Source organism: Calidris pugnax, unplaced genomic scaffold, assembly GCF_001431845.1.
Source record: "Calidris pugnax isolate Ruff unplaced genomic scaffold, ASM143184v1 scaffold7, whole genome shotgun sequence".
In the NCBI taxonomy this organism is placed as follows: Eukaryota; Metazoa; Chordata; class Aves; order Charadriiformes; family Scolopacidae; genus Calidris; species Calidris pugnax.
Window position 1 is genome coordinate 640643 of NW_015090762.1, and position 10494 is coordinate 651136.

The 10494-nt window shown below is 62.3% G+C and overlaps 2 protein-coding genes across 4 annotated transcripts in view; one reads left to right on the forward strand and one right to left on the reverse strand.

The window, feature by feature from the left end:
* The window catches only part of CCDC157 (coiled-coil domain containing 157), a 7530-nt gene extending 2555 nt beyond the window's left edge, over positions 1-4975 (forward strand). The window contains exons 3-10 of one of the 3 annotated variants that reach the window (XM_014937900.1): positions 535-1240; positions 1565-1642; positions 2029-2219; positions 2354-2521; positions 3379-3547; positions 4018-4157; positions 4630-4679; positions 4757-4975. In XM_014937900.1, the coding sequence (XP_014793386.1) occupies positions 535-1240; positions 1565-1642; positions 2029-2219; positions 2354-2521; positions 3379-3547; positions 4018-4157; positions 4630-4679; positions 4757-4958 (1704 nt within the window). In that variant the 3' untranslated portion in view covers positions 4959-4975. Of the gene's footprint in view, positions 1-534; positions 1241-1564; positions 1643-2028; positions 2220-2353; positions 2522-3378; positions 4158-4629; positions 4680-4756 lie in introns of those variants that run through there. The other 2 variants (XM_014937728.1, XM_014937811.1) reach the window with 2 other exon arrangements.
* Positions 4976-7202: 2227 nt separating this feature from the next.
* On the reverse strand, positions 7203-10051 carry RNF215 (ring finger protein 215). Its single transcript, XM_014938145.1, has 9 exons — positions 9904-10051; positions 9552-9623; positions 9389-9474; positions 8690-8744; positions 8283-8387; positions 8033-8149; positions 7819-7956; positions 7487-7589; positions 7203-7399 (listed from the first exon to the last, which is right to left on the reverse strand). The coding sequence occupies exons 2-9, from the start codon at positions 9621-9623 to the stop codon at positions 7377-7379; spliced, it is 699 nt and encodes a 232-aa protein (XP_014793631.1). The 5' UTR covers positions 9904-10051; the 3' UTR covers positions 7203-7376.
* Between the last annotated feature and the right edge of the window lie 443 nt (positions 10052-10494).

A 10494-nucleotide genomic window follows, 5' to 3' on the forward strand; every position in this document is an offset into this window, starting at 1 on the left:
AAAACCCTGCCCCCCCCCCTTTTATTTCGCCCCCCCCCCCCCCAAAATGATCCCTTTTGTGGCAAAGTCTCACAATAATTCATCTGGCATAACCAGGAGACTGCGCAGGAGGTCACAAGAAAGAAGGGGTGGTCACAAGAAGGAGGAGACGGGGAGCAGGTTTCACTGCTGGGGCTTCCCATCGTGAAACCACGGCTCTGGCAGCGGTGGCTGGAATGCTGCCTGGCAGCTTGTGGAAATTCAATTCCCCTGTACCCTGCATCGGGGAGTGGGAAAGCAAATTCATTTGGCTTGTTAGCCACGTGTTTTGGTTTTAATAGAGCACAGTGAACAGGGAACCCGAGCGCTTGGCAGCTGTCCTCCTACAAGCTCTGGCAACTCCTCCCAAGAGAAGGGCTCGCTGCCCTCGTCACTCCTTGGCTGCCCTGGTGTCTTGTCCCCATGGTTCAAACCTGTATTTGGGCTCTTACGGATCATTTACATCTGACTGTGTTTGATCTGAGCCCTGATTTTGTTCTGTGCTCTCTCCACCAGAAGAAGGCTTGCCGGAGGGAGAACCCCACGCTGCAACTCACCCCAAAGGCTGAGAAGCTGAAGGAGAGCCTGAAACGCTGCTCACCTGCTGCTTTGGAGTTAAGAACTTCCCCGGAAGTTGCCTCATCTGCCTCTCCGTGCCCAGCATCAGGTGTCCGTGTGGCAGATGGCAATGCCCTGTGTCACTCCCTGCCCAGGGCTGCCTGCAGCACGGCCAAGAGCAGCCGCAGCGTCCCCACACAGACAACTGACTCGTCTCTGGGACCCTGTGCCACCTGTGCCAGCGCCCAGGCCAGCCTCCACGAGGTTGGCAAAACCATCACCGACATCTGCCAGAGCCAGAACATCCCCTCGGCTCTGAGCAAGTTCCAGGAGATGGTGGAGGAGCCCACAGGGAGAAGGACTCTCTCTGCAACAGACATGAACTACTGGGCCTCAGAGCAGAGCAAGGACCTCTCCCGGATCAGCAAACACCTCCAGCTGCTGCTGCAGCAGGTCAACCCTCTGAAGTCACAGCTGGAAGAGTCGGAGAAACAGAAGGACAAGCTGCGAAAACAGATTGAGGACTTTTCCCAGTTGCTTCAGGCAGAGAAGGAGACCCAAGCACAGCAGAGGAAGGCGGCTGAGCAGAGCCTGGAAGTAAAGCACAAAGAGTATTTAGAGGCTGTAGCCAGGCTGGAGCAGGACAAGGATGACCTACGGAGAGGTACAGTGCTGTTCCCAGCATCCCCTCCCAGGCCTGTGGGTATTTGCAGGAGAAGCATGGGATCCATCGTCAAATCTTGATCCCGCCAACATCAGCAGGGCTTTGGCCACTGATTTTGGTAGACACCGGGGCTGTTCCCAGCTGTGAGAGTAACCTCCGACAGCGGGAGCTGGTTGTCCACATCCTCTTGCTGCCTCCTCCCTGCTGAAGCACAGCACGATACAACCACGGGATGAGAAATGCTTTGGCAGAGCCGTTTGCTGCCTCCTTTTAGTTTCTTTGAGGAGCTGTTTAATGTTCATTAGCATTTTTGTGCTGTTTTAGGAGCTGCTCTGCTGGAAGAGCGACTCTCTGCCTTAAAGGAGGAGCTGGCTGCAAAGGAAACTGCTGTGCAGGAGCTGGGTAAGGACCCCTGGGGCTCACCCTGCTGGTGCCTCCTTCCCCCAGCCCTGCTGTGATCTCATGAGTGTATTACACCCACGTCACACCCAGAGTTGGTTGGGATAGCACTGGTGGGAACTGGGAGGAGGACAAACCTCCTTCGTTGCGGTGCCCAAACATCACCTCCCTGGTGGGAAGGATGGGAAGGACAAACCGCCTTCATTATGATGCCCAAAGATCACCCAGCACCTTTGTGGGCTCTGGTAGAGATTCGAGGGGTCGCGGCCCTCCCGTCAGACCTTCCTCCCCCTCGCCAGGGTTTGTGGAGGGTGTAGGGCCCCTTCAGACCACCTTATGTGGCAGCTTCTCCTGCCCAGCCTGGCCAAGGATGCTGTGTCTCTTCTCAGAAGTGACCAAGATGACCTTGCTGGAGGAGATGAGGACCACGATGGTGGCCAAGAGCCAAGTGCTGGACCTGGAGGAGAAGGTGCAGCTGCTCACGGACCAGCGGGAAAGCCTGGGCCAGGAGCTGAGCAGCACCACCACGCAGCTGGAGAAGGAGAAGGCCAAAGTGGAGAGCATGCTGAAGCATGAGGAGGTATGGCCGGGCCTGCTCTCCCCTGTTCTGGAGCTGCTCTGCAGCCCTGCAGCACGCTGTGGGAGTGGGCTGAGCTCCTGTAAGGGTGAGTGGGTGCTGCAGCAGCCCCACGGTGGTTCCCCTGCCCTGTACAGTCCCTGCAGGCCAAGCAGAGGGCCCTGCTGCAACAGCTCGACAGCCTGGACCGGGAGCACGAGGAGCTGCAGGCCAGGCTGGGAGAGGCCGAGGAGCAGAAGGCCAAGCTGGCAGAGCAGCTGGAGGAGAGCCGGGAGCAGAGCGGGCAGCAGCTCCGGGTGCAGCAGGTCAGTGCTGGCAGCCACCACACCTCGGGGGGGCTGCAGGAGCGGGGCTCATGGGGAGCAGCTGGTGTGGGACACGGCTGCACCATGGGATGTCAGGAGTCACCCGCTGGCCCAGCCACCACCCATAGCCAGGGTTTTTCCAGGGGGGGAACTCTGGGACTTGGTGTGACATTGCCACAAGGCCATCTCCTCCCAGGAACCCCTGGGGAAGACCCTTCTCACAGAATGCAGTTGGAAGGGACCTCTGGAGATCATCTAGTCCAACTGCCAGAGCAGGGTCACCCAGAGTAGTTGGACAGAAACTTGTCCAGGCGGGTGTTGAATGTCTCCAGAGAAGGAGACTCCACCACCTCTCTGGGCAGCCTCTTCCAGGGCTCTGCCACCCTCACAGCAAAGAAGTTCCTCCTCATGTTTAGATGGAACTTCCCATGTTCCAGTTTGTGCCCATTACCTCTTGTCTTGTCACTGGGCACCACTGAAAAAAGATTGGCCACGTCCTCCTGACACCAACCCTTCAAGTAGGCGTTGATCAGATCCCCCCTCAGCCTTCTCTTCTCCAGACTAAACAGACCCAAGTCCCTCAGCCTCTCCTCATAAGAGAGATGCTCCAGTCTCTCCATCTTTGTGGTCCTTTGCTGTCCCCTCTCCATCAGTTCCCTGTCCTTCTTGAACTGGGGAGCCCAGAACTGGTCCCAGTGCTCCAGATGGGGCCTCCCCAGGGCAGAGCAGAGGGGCAGGATGACCTCCCTCCACCTGCTGGCCACGCTCTTCTTGATGCTCCCTAGGAGACCATTGGCCTTCTCCTGTGTGGAGGAGGGCACTCAGCAAACCTCACCCCTCTGTGCTGTGCCCCACAGGAGCTGCTGGACGCGCTGCGTGGGGAGAAGCTGACCCTGGAGCAGTCTGTGTCCGAGCTGCAGGCCAACGTCTGCAGGCTGGAGGAGCAGGCGCGGGAGCTGAAGGAGCGGGAGAAGCTCCTGGTGTTCTTCCCGGAGCTCCACATCCCCGCGGAGACACAGTTTGAGAGTAAGGGAGAGGTCCTGGGGACACGCAGCACCTCGTGGTTCGAGAGGAAGGGAGAGGAGCAGCATCCTTTGCCTTCCCCACAGTGGGCTTGTGCCCACGGGGTCTCGCAGGGGATCCTGCCAGCCCTGGACACACCAGTGAGGGGCTCTGGGGCTGCCCTGACCTGCTGCTACCGTCTTCACACACCGCCCTGCACGGCTGCTGTTTGTCCCACCTCTGGGCCGGGAAACAAAGCCGTGCCAGGACATAGGCAGAGGGTTTTTTTGCCCTCAGCTGGCACAGTTTTGGGTCCCAGCTGCCACCTCCCAGGCTGTGCTGGTGCTCCCCAATTGGGACAAGCTCCTTTCCAGCGAACAGCCACCCTGCTCGGGAGGGAGGGAAGGAGGGAGGGAGGAGAGCTGCTCCCAACACCTCCCAGCAGCAGGCTGAGCTCCAGCTCCTGCCACGGGGACATTGTATTTTGTTCACAGGCACCGGGAGCTTGACCAAGGACATGGAGAAGCAGCTGCAGGCCAACAGCATCCGGATGGGCGTGCTGGAGCAGGAGAACGTGCGGCTCAGGGCGGCACTAGCCAAGGTGAAGTCAGCTGCTGAGCAGGGAGTGCTGAAGGTGAGCTCTGGGTGCCACCAGGGCGAGGGGTGCACATGACCATGGGGTGCTGCGTACCCCAAAACCACCCCATGGCCCCTGGTGCTGTCCCACTTCCTCTGGGGACCAGTTCCCTGCTTAGGTACCCTTGTAGAGAAGGCTCCATGGAGTAAAAGGCCATGGGGCTCTTCACAATGTCCCCTGCGGGTCACCAGCTTCTTCCCCAGCTTGCGCAGGCCTGGGCTACAATGCCACTGGGATATTGGTCTGGTTTAACTGGTGTTGGCAGGGAAAGCTGCTTGGTTGAGGTGCCCGGGGCTGGTTTGCAGCTCGTTTACATCAGCCCCATCGTGGCCGTTGTGCCACCACCACCAGCTTGGTGACAGCCACCGAGAGGTGCGACTGGCACTGAGTGCTGGGGGGGCAATTTCACCTTCACCTTCCCTTCCCCTTCCCCTTCCCCTTCCCCTTCCCTTCTCTTCCTCTTCTCCAGCTCGTCCCGCAGACCCAGCTGTGGGCTCAGCTCAGCAGCCAGGACACAGGGTGAGTAGGAACCGGGAGGAAGGGGCTGGGGACCATCCCTCTTCTTCCTCCCCTCTGACGACTGCCACCCCCTGCAGACGGCGCAGCAGGGACAGCGTGGGGACGCAGGGAGGCTCTGGCCAGCCCCGGCAGCGAGCGCCCAGCAGCCAGCGCTCCAAGGGGCTCTCGGCAGGGCCTCCCCTCTCGCTGCCGGCTGTGGGCCTCGTGCTCAGCCCCCCCGAGCCAAGGAGAGGCAGAACACACCCCCTGGCCCACGGCACCCGCGGCCACCACAAATAAAACGCTCATGAGACTAAGGCAGAAACGAAGTGCTTGACAAACCGCCACCTGCCCTGCCCCCTGGGACCTCGTTACCCCTTCTTTGTGCACCAGCACCAGCCTTCCCTTGGGAAACCCGCTCCCTCTGCCCGGCCCGTTGAGCCCGCAGGTGCAAGCCCAGGGAGACGGTCCTCGCAGTGGCTTTGCCCCAGCTTGGCTACCAGCCCGCCCCTGGCTGCTGCTTGGCTTTGTTGTCTGCGGGACTGCGTCTCCCAACGGGACCCTGCGGTTGGGCAACGCTGTGGCTTGTGGTAAAACAGAGGGGGAGGGCGCAGAGGGCTGCGCTGGTGTCTCCCCTGCTCCCTCCACACAGCGGCCATGGGACGGACCCACACCAGGCCAGGAGCCCTGGGGGAAGGGGAAAGGCTCCAGAGCTGCCCCTGGTGACTCAGCCCAGCGGGGCTGGGGACACTGCAGGGTGCTGGAGCTCAGTCACTCATGGCTAAGCTGCTGCTGGAGTCCCCGGCACAGCTCCAACCATGCCAGGTCACACCTGGGCACAGCACAAGTTCGCCCACGTTCCCAAGAGGTGACTGGGAGGTGGCCGTGCTGCTGTGGAGAGGAAGGCAGAGCTGAGCTGGGGATGAGGAGTCTGAGCTGCCCTTGGCCTGGGGACGCGGCTCTCCCCGCGCTGCTGGCAGCCACCAAACACCCAGAGGGGCTGGGGACCACTGAGCTGCCCATGCAGCTGGCCCCAAACCTTTGAACAACCTCACCAGCCAAGTTAAGCAGGAGTGTTGATTCCCAGGAGGATAGGGAAGCCCTACAGAGAGACTTAGATAGATTGGATCATTGGGCCAACATCAATGGGATGAGTTTCAACAAGGGCAAGTGCCAGGTCCTGCACTTGGGCCACAACAACCCCCTGCAGCGCTACAGGCTGGGGGAAGTGTGGCTGGAGCTGCCTGGAGGAAAGAGACCTGGGGGTTCTCATTGACAAATGAGCCGGCCGTGTGCCCAGGGGGGCAAGAAAGCCAATGGCATCCTGGCTTGTATCAAAAATAGTGTGACCAGCAGAAGTAGGGAGGTGATTGTGCCCCTGTACTCAGCACTGGGGAGGCCACACCTGGAGTGTTGTGTCCAGTTTTGGGCACCTCAATCCAAGAGAGATCTGGAGGTGCTGGAGCGAGTGCAGAGGAGGGCAACGAAGCTGGTGAGGGGGCTGGAAAACAAATCGTCTGAGGAGCGGCTGAAGGAGCTGGGACTGTTTAGTGTGAGGAAGAGGAGGCTGAGGGGAGACCTCATCACTCTCTACAACTACTTGAAAGGACACTGTAGAGAGGTTGGTGCTGGTCTCTTCTCACAGGTAATTAGTGACAGAACGAGAGGGAACAGCTTCAAGCTCCAACAGGGGAGGTTTAGACTGAACATTAGGAAGGAATTCTTCACAGAGAGAGTGGTCGGGCATTGGAACAGGCTGCCCAGGGAGGGGGTGGAGTCCCCATCCCTGGCTGTGTTTAAGGGCCGTTTAGATGCAGTGCTGAGGGACATGGTGTAGGGGAGGACTTTGTAGAGTAGGGGAGATGGTTGGACTCGATGATCCCAAGGGTCTCTTCCAACCTAGACCATTCTATGACTCTAAGCCTCGGAGGGCAGCGGGAGCCACAACACACCACACTGAGCTTGTCCTTGCTCTGTATTTAATAGACAGACACGCGCGACGCTGCAGCCCAGCAGCCTCCGGCCGCCGCGTGGGACAGGAGCCGGTCAGGGCTTGGGACGAGTCCCCTGGCCACCGCGGCACACCCGTGGTTAGCCAAACAAGCCCTGCGTTCTGTCTCTGCAGCTGACTCGTGCTGTCCTTTCTAATAAGTTAGTATAAATAAAGCGTTCAACCCCCCTGCCCTCCCGCAGCGAGGCAGCGGGACGCCCGGCAGCCCTGCCAGCTTTGTCCCCAGCCCCGGCAGAGCCGTCGCCCCCGTCCCCACCAGATCCGCCCCCCAAGGTGCCCACGGTGCAGAGGGACTCACAGGACGGCCCCAAGCCGGGCTCTGCCCACCCTGCCACGGCCACCACAAAACATCAAAAAAAAAACAACCCCAAGAAAAGACTTAGAAAAATTACTATGAGCAGGGAGTGTAGCCAGGCCAGAGCTCTCCCTGCCTCCAGCCTGTGGTGCCCCCACCCTCTTACACCCATGGGTGCCCCCACAGCGTCCTCTCCCCCCACCCCCCGGCACTGGCCGTCTGGACCCCCCCACCCCTCTACTCGCACCCAGCAGGGAGCACCCCGAGATCCTTCACTCTCCCAAGGGCCGGGGCGCTGCCACGGGCACAGCCGCACTGAAGCCGCTCCGGCAGCAACCCAGCACCCCCTGCTCCCCCTCCCTCTCCCCGCAGCGGCGATGGGTCTGTCCCCGCAGCACATCCGTGGGGCCGGCTAGCTCTCCGTGCAGCAGTTCCCTGGAAGGGAGAAGGACGGAGGGGTCACGGCAGAGGAAACCCTGGGGGGCTCCGGTTCCTCCCCAGCCCTCGCCCCGCGGCTCTCACCCAGGATGTTGCGCTTGCAGAGAGGGCAGGTCTGCTGCAGGAGGAGCCAGGGATCCACACAGTCCCGGTGGAACTCATGGGAGCAGGGCAGCACCCGCAGCCACTGTGGGGAGGGAAGCAGCGGTGAGCCGAACCAGGCTGGGGTACCAGGTCACAGCCCTGCCACCACCCCGCTGCACAGGGAGGGGGACGACCCTCCGCCACTCAGCTTCCTGGGAGGGACACCCCGACCCCGGTCCGGGGCAGCGAAGGGATGGCTCGAGCACAGGTGGCCCCAAGCAGTAACCAGGATGGACAGGTTCCAGCACAGCACCAGTCCCCCCAGTACCTACCTGGCTCTTGTGGAACTGGTCCAAGCAGACAGCGCAGCTATCGATCTCGCAGGCCCGGCTCTGGAGCGCTCTGCTGGGGTGGTACCGCCGGGTTTTCAGCGCCAACAGCCGCCGCCGAATGTGCTGCTTCAGGTCCAGCTGCGAAGACAAGAGCAGAGGGTCAGACCCCGGGCGCCGCTCTCCCCGGCGAGGAGCAGAGCTGAGACCTTCCCACCTCGGCATCCTGCTCCGACGGGTCTTGCCGGGATTGCCGCTGGGCCTGCACGATGACGCCGGTGCAGAGGAGCAGGGCAATCAGCAGGATGGTGTTCCACAGCTGCTGGAGGTACTTCTGCAGGAACAGCACCAGCGGGCGGTCAGGGGGGCGAACCGGAGACCCCCACTCTGCTCCCAGCCCCACCATCGCTGATGCCTCCCACACCAGGAACCCCGGTTATGCCAGGAGCCCCCGCGGGCACACGCACCTGGACCTGCGAGCTGTTCTCCCCCGTGCAGATGACCCCCTGCCACTCGCCGTAGAGCCCCCCTCGGGAGAGGCCGCAGGTTGACCACAGGGTGAGGGTCACCCCCTGCAAGGCAAGAAAAGGCATTGCCCGTGGCCACGAGGGCTCGTGGCGTTGCCCGCAGCCGGGGGGACCCACCGTGCTGGGTGGGCCACATGTGTCGAGGGGAGGAGGAACCGCCGGCAGCTCCCAGCTGCCCCGCTCCCACCCAGTGAGTCTCTGGGGAAACTGAGGCACCGGCAGCTCCAACAGCCTTCCTGGATCTGGCTCCTGCCCCCTGCAGCTCCCCCCACGGCCGGGGAAGTTTGGGTGGGCACAGCCATGCCCCTGCCCTCCCACCAGGAGGAGGAGGAGTAGGACCTACATACCAGGTTCTCCAGCAGCACCGCCTGGTACGTGATCTTCGCCGTAGCCCGGAGTCCCCTGTGAGGAAAAGACAAGACGAATGTCAATCCCGTGGGCACAGCAGGACGCCCCAGTGCCAGGGAGCACCCCCTCCCCACAGGGACAGGCAGCCCACGCTGAGCCAAGGGGGGCCACCAGGGACAGAGGAACACACAGGGGAGGCGACAGCGAGAATCCCCCTTCCCAGCCGTGCCCGGCCCTTGGAGTGACCCCATACAGGTCTCTTCCTCCCAGCACCGTGCCTCAGTTTCCCCATCTGCGACCCCACAGCAGCAATACCGATTTACCACGTGTAAGGAGCACTGAGGGAGTCCTAAAATTGCAGGCACTAGGGATAAACACCAACAATGGCGGTGGAGATACCAGTATCGCTCTGGTCTGGCTAATGCAGGCTGAGCACCCTAAAAATCTTGACTGAGGTCCCTGTCAGTCCCTGCCACCACGTGGGGACCCGTGGAAGGGCTCAAGCCCTGAGGAAGGGCTGGATCTGACTCAAACCCTCCCTGGAAACACGTGTCTCAGCCCCAGCTGGTCCCCGCGCAGCAGAAGCTCGATGCCAGCCCAGCAAACATGATGTAAGAGCCCCCCCCGGGGCAGCCCCCGGCTGTCGCAGCCCGGCAGGGCACCTCTCCCCCAGCCTCCCCCACCGCCCCAGCCTGTACCGCAGCAGCGCTCCCAGCAGCCTGGTGACGTTGTCCGAGGACTGGATCACGATCACAGGCTTGGCAAGAAGCTGGGAAACGTCCAGCTGCACCGGAGAAGAAAACAAGAGCCGTCAGCGGGGCACGAGAGCGGCTCCGGGACCCGCCGCCGGGACTCTCCTACCTCCCGGATGGCGTTCTGGTTCAGCGCCAGGATGAGCAGGGCCGATGCCCCCAGCACCAGGGCTCGCTTCATCTGTGGAGGCAGAGGGCACGGGCTCAGCGGGCAGGACAGGCAGAAGGACGGGCAGCAGGGCTGTGCCCTCGCTCACCTCCCATCCCACTGCAGGGAGCTGGCAGCACCCGGTGCCTCTTTGCCCTGGCTGAAGGGCACAAGAGACCCAAGAAGGGCTGGCACTGCCCGGGAGCCCCTTCAGGGACCCCCCCATATCTGTCCAGAAGACACCCCAGGAGGTGCCCTGCGGGCTTGTGACCAGCAAAGGCCACGGCAGTCCCTGGGCCGGGGGGAGAGTCACCTTGCTGACGACGGCGGCGGTGAAGGACTCCTCCTTGGCACCGCGGGGGACCTCGGCCGGCTCCTCGCCCACAGGCACCACGCCGATCCAGCTGTCAGCAGCGCCCAGCTCCGGCTCCGCATCTCCCACCTGGGGGGCACGGCAGCGTCAGCGGGGCATGAGAGCTGGGGAGGGGCACCAAGGCACCCCCAGAGCACCCCCATGGCCCTGGGTGCCCTGAAGAGCTGGGCACTGTGTGGGGACGGGGACAGCAGCTGGGGTGACACAGGGGACAGGATCAGGTCCCTGCTGCCTCCCATCCCTGCCTGCACCTCCCCTCTGCCAGCGGCCCCCCCTCGCTGCCTCCTGGTGCCCACCGCTCCCCCATGTCCGTGGTTTCCCCACCAACCCCCAGTGCCCCCTGTTCCCACAGACACACTCCCCCAGTGCCCACAGCCCCCCCAGTGCTCACTCCAACCCCCTCCAGTGTCTCCCAGTGCTCCCCAGTTCACACTGCTTCCCTTAACCATTCCCCCACCAGTGCCCACAGCTCCCACCGGCGCCCCCTGCCCCCCTAATGCTTGCTGGTCCATCCCCCAGCATCTCCCAGTG

Excerpts from the sequence above, each read along its gene's own strand:
- RNF215 (XM_014938145.1), bottom strand. The coding sequence starts at position 9,623 with ATGAAGCGAGCCCTGGTGCTGGGGGCATCGGCCCTGCTCATCCTGGCG. Across the intron at positions 9,475-9,551 it reads ACCAGAACGCCATCCGGGAG|CTGGACGTTTCCCAGCTTCT; the intron begins GTAGGAGAGTCC and ends TCTCCGGTGCAG. Across the intron at positions 8,388-8,689 it reads CGGTGCTGCTGGAGAACCTG|GGGGTGACCCTCACCCTGTG; the intron begins GTATGTAGGTCC and ends CTTGCCTTGCAG.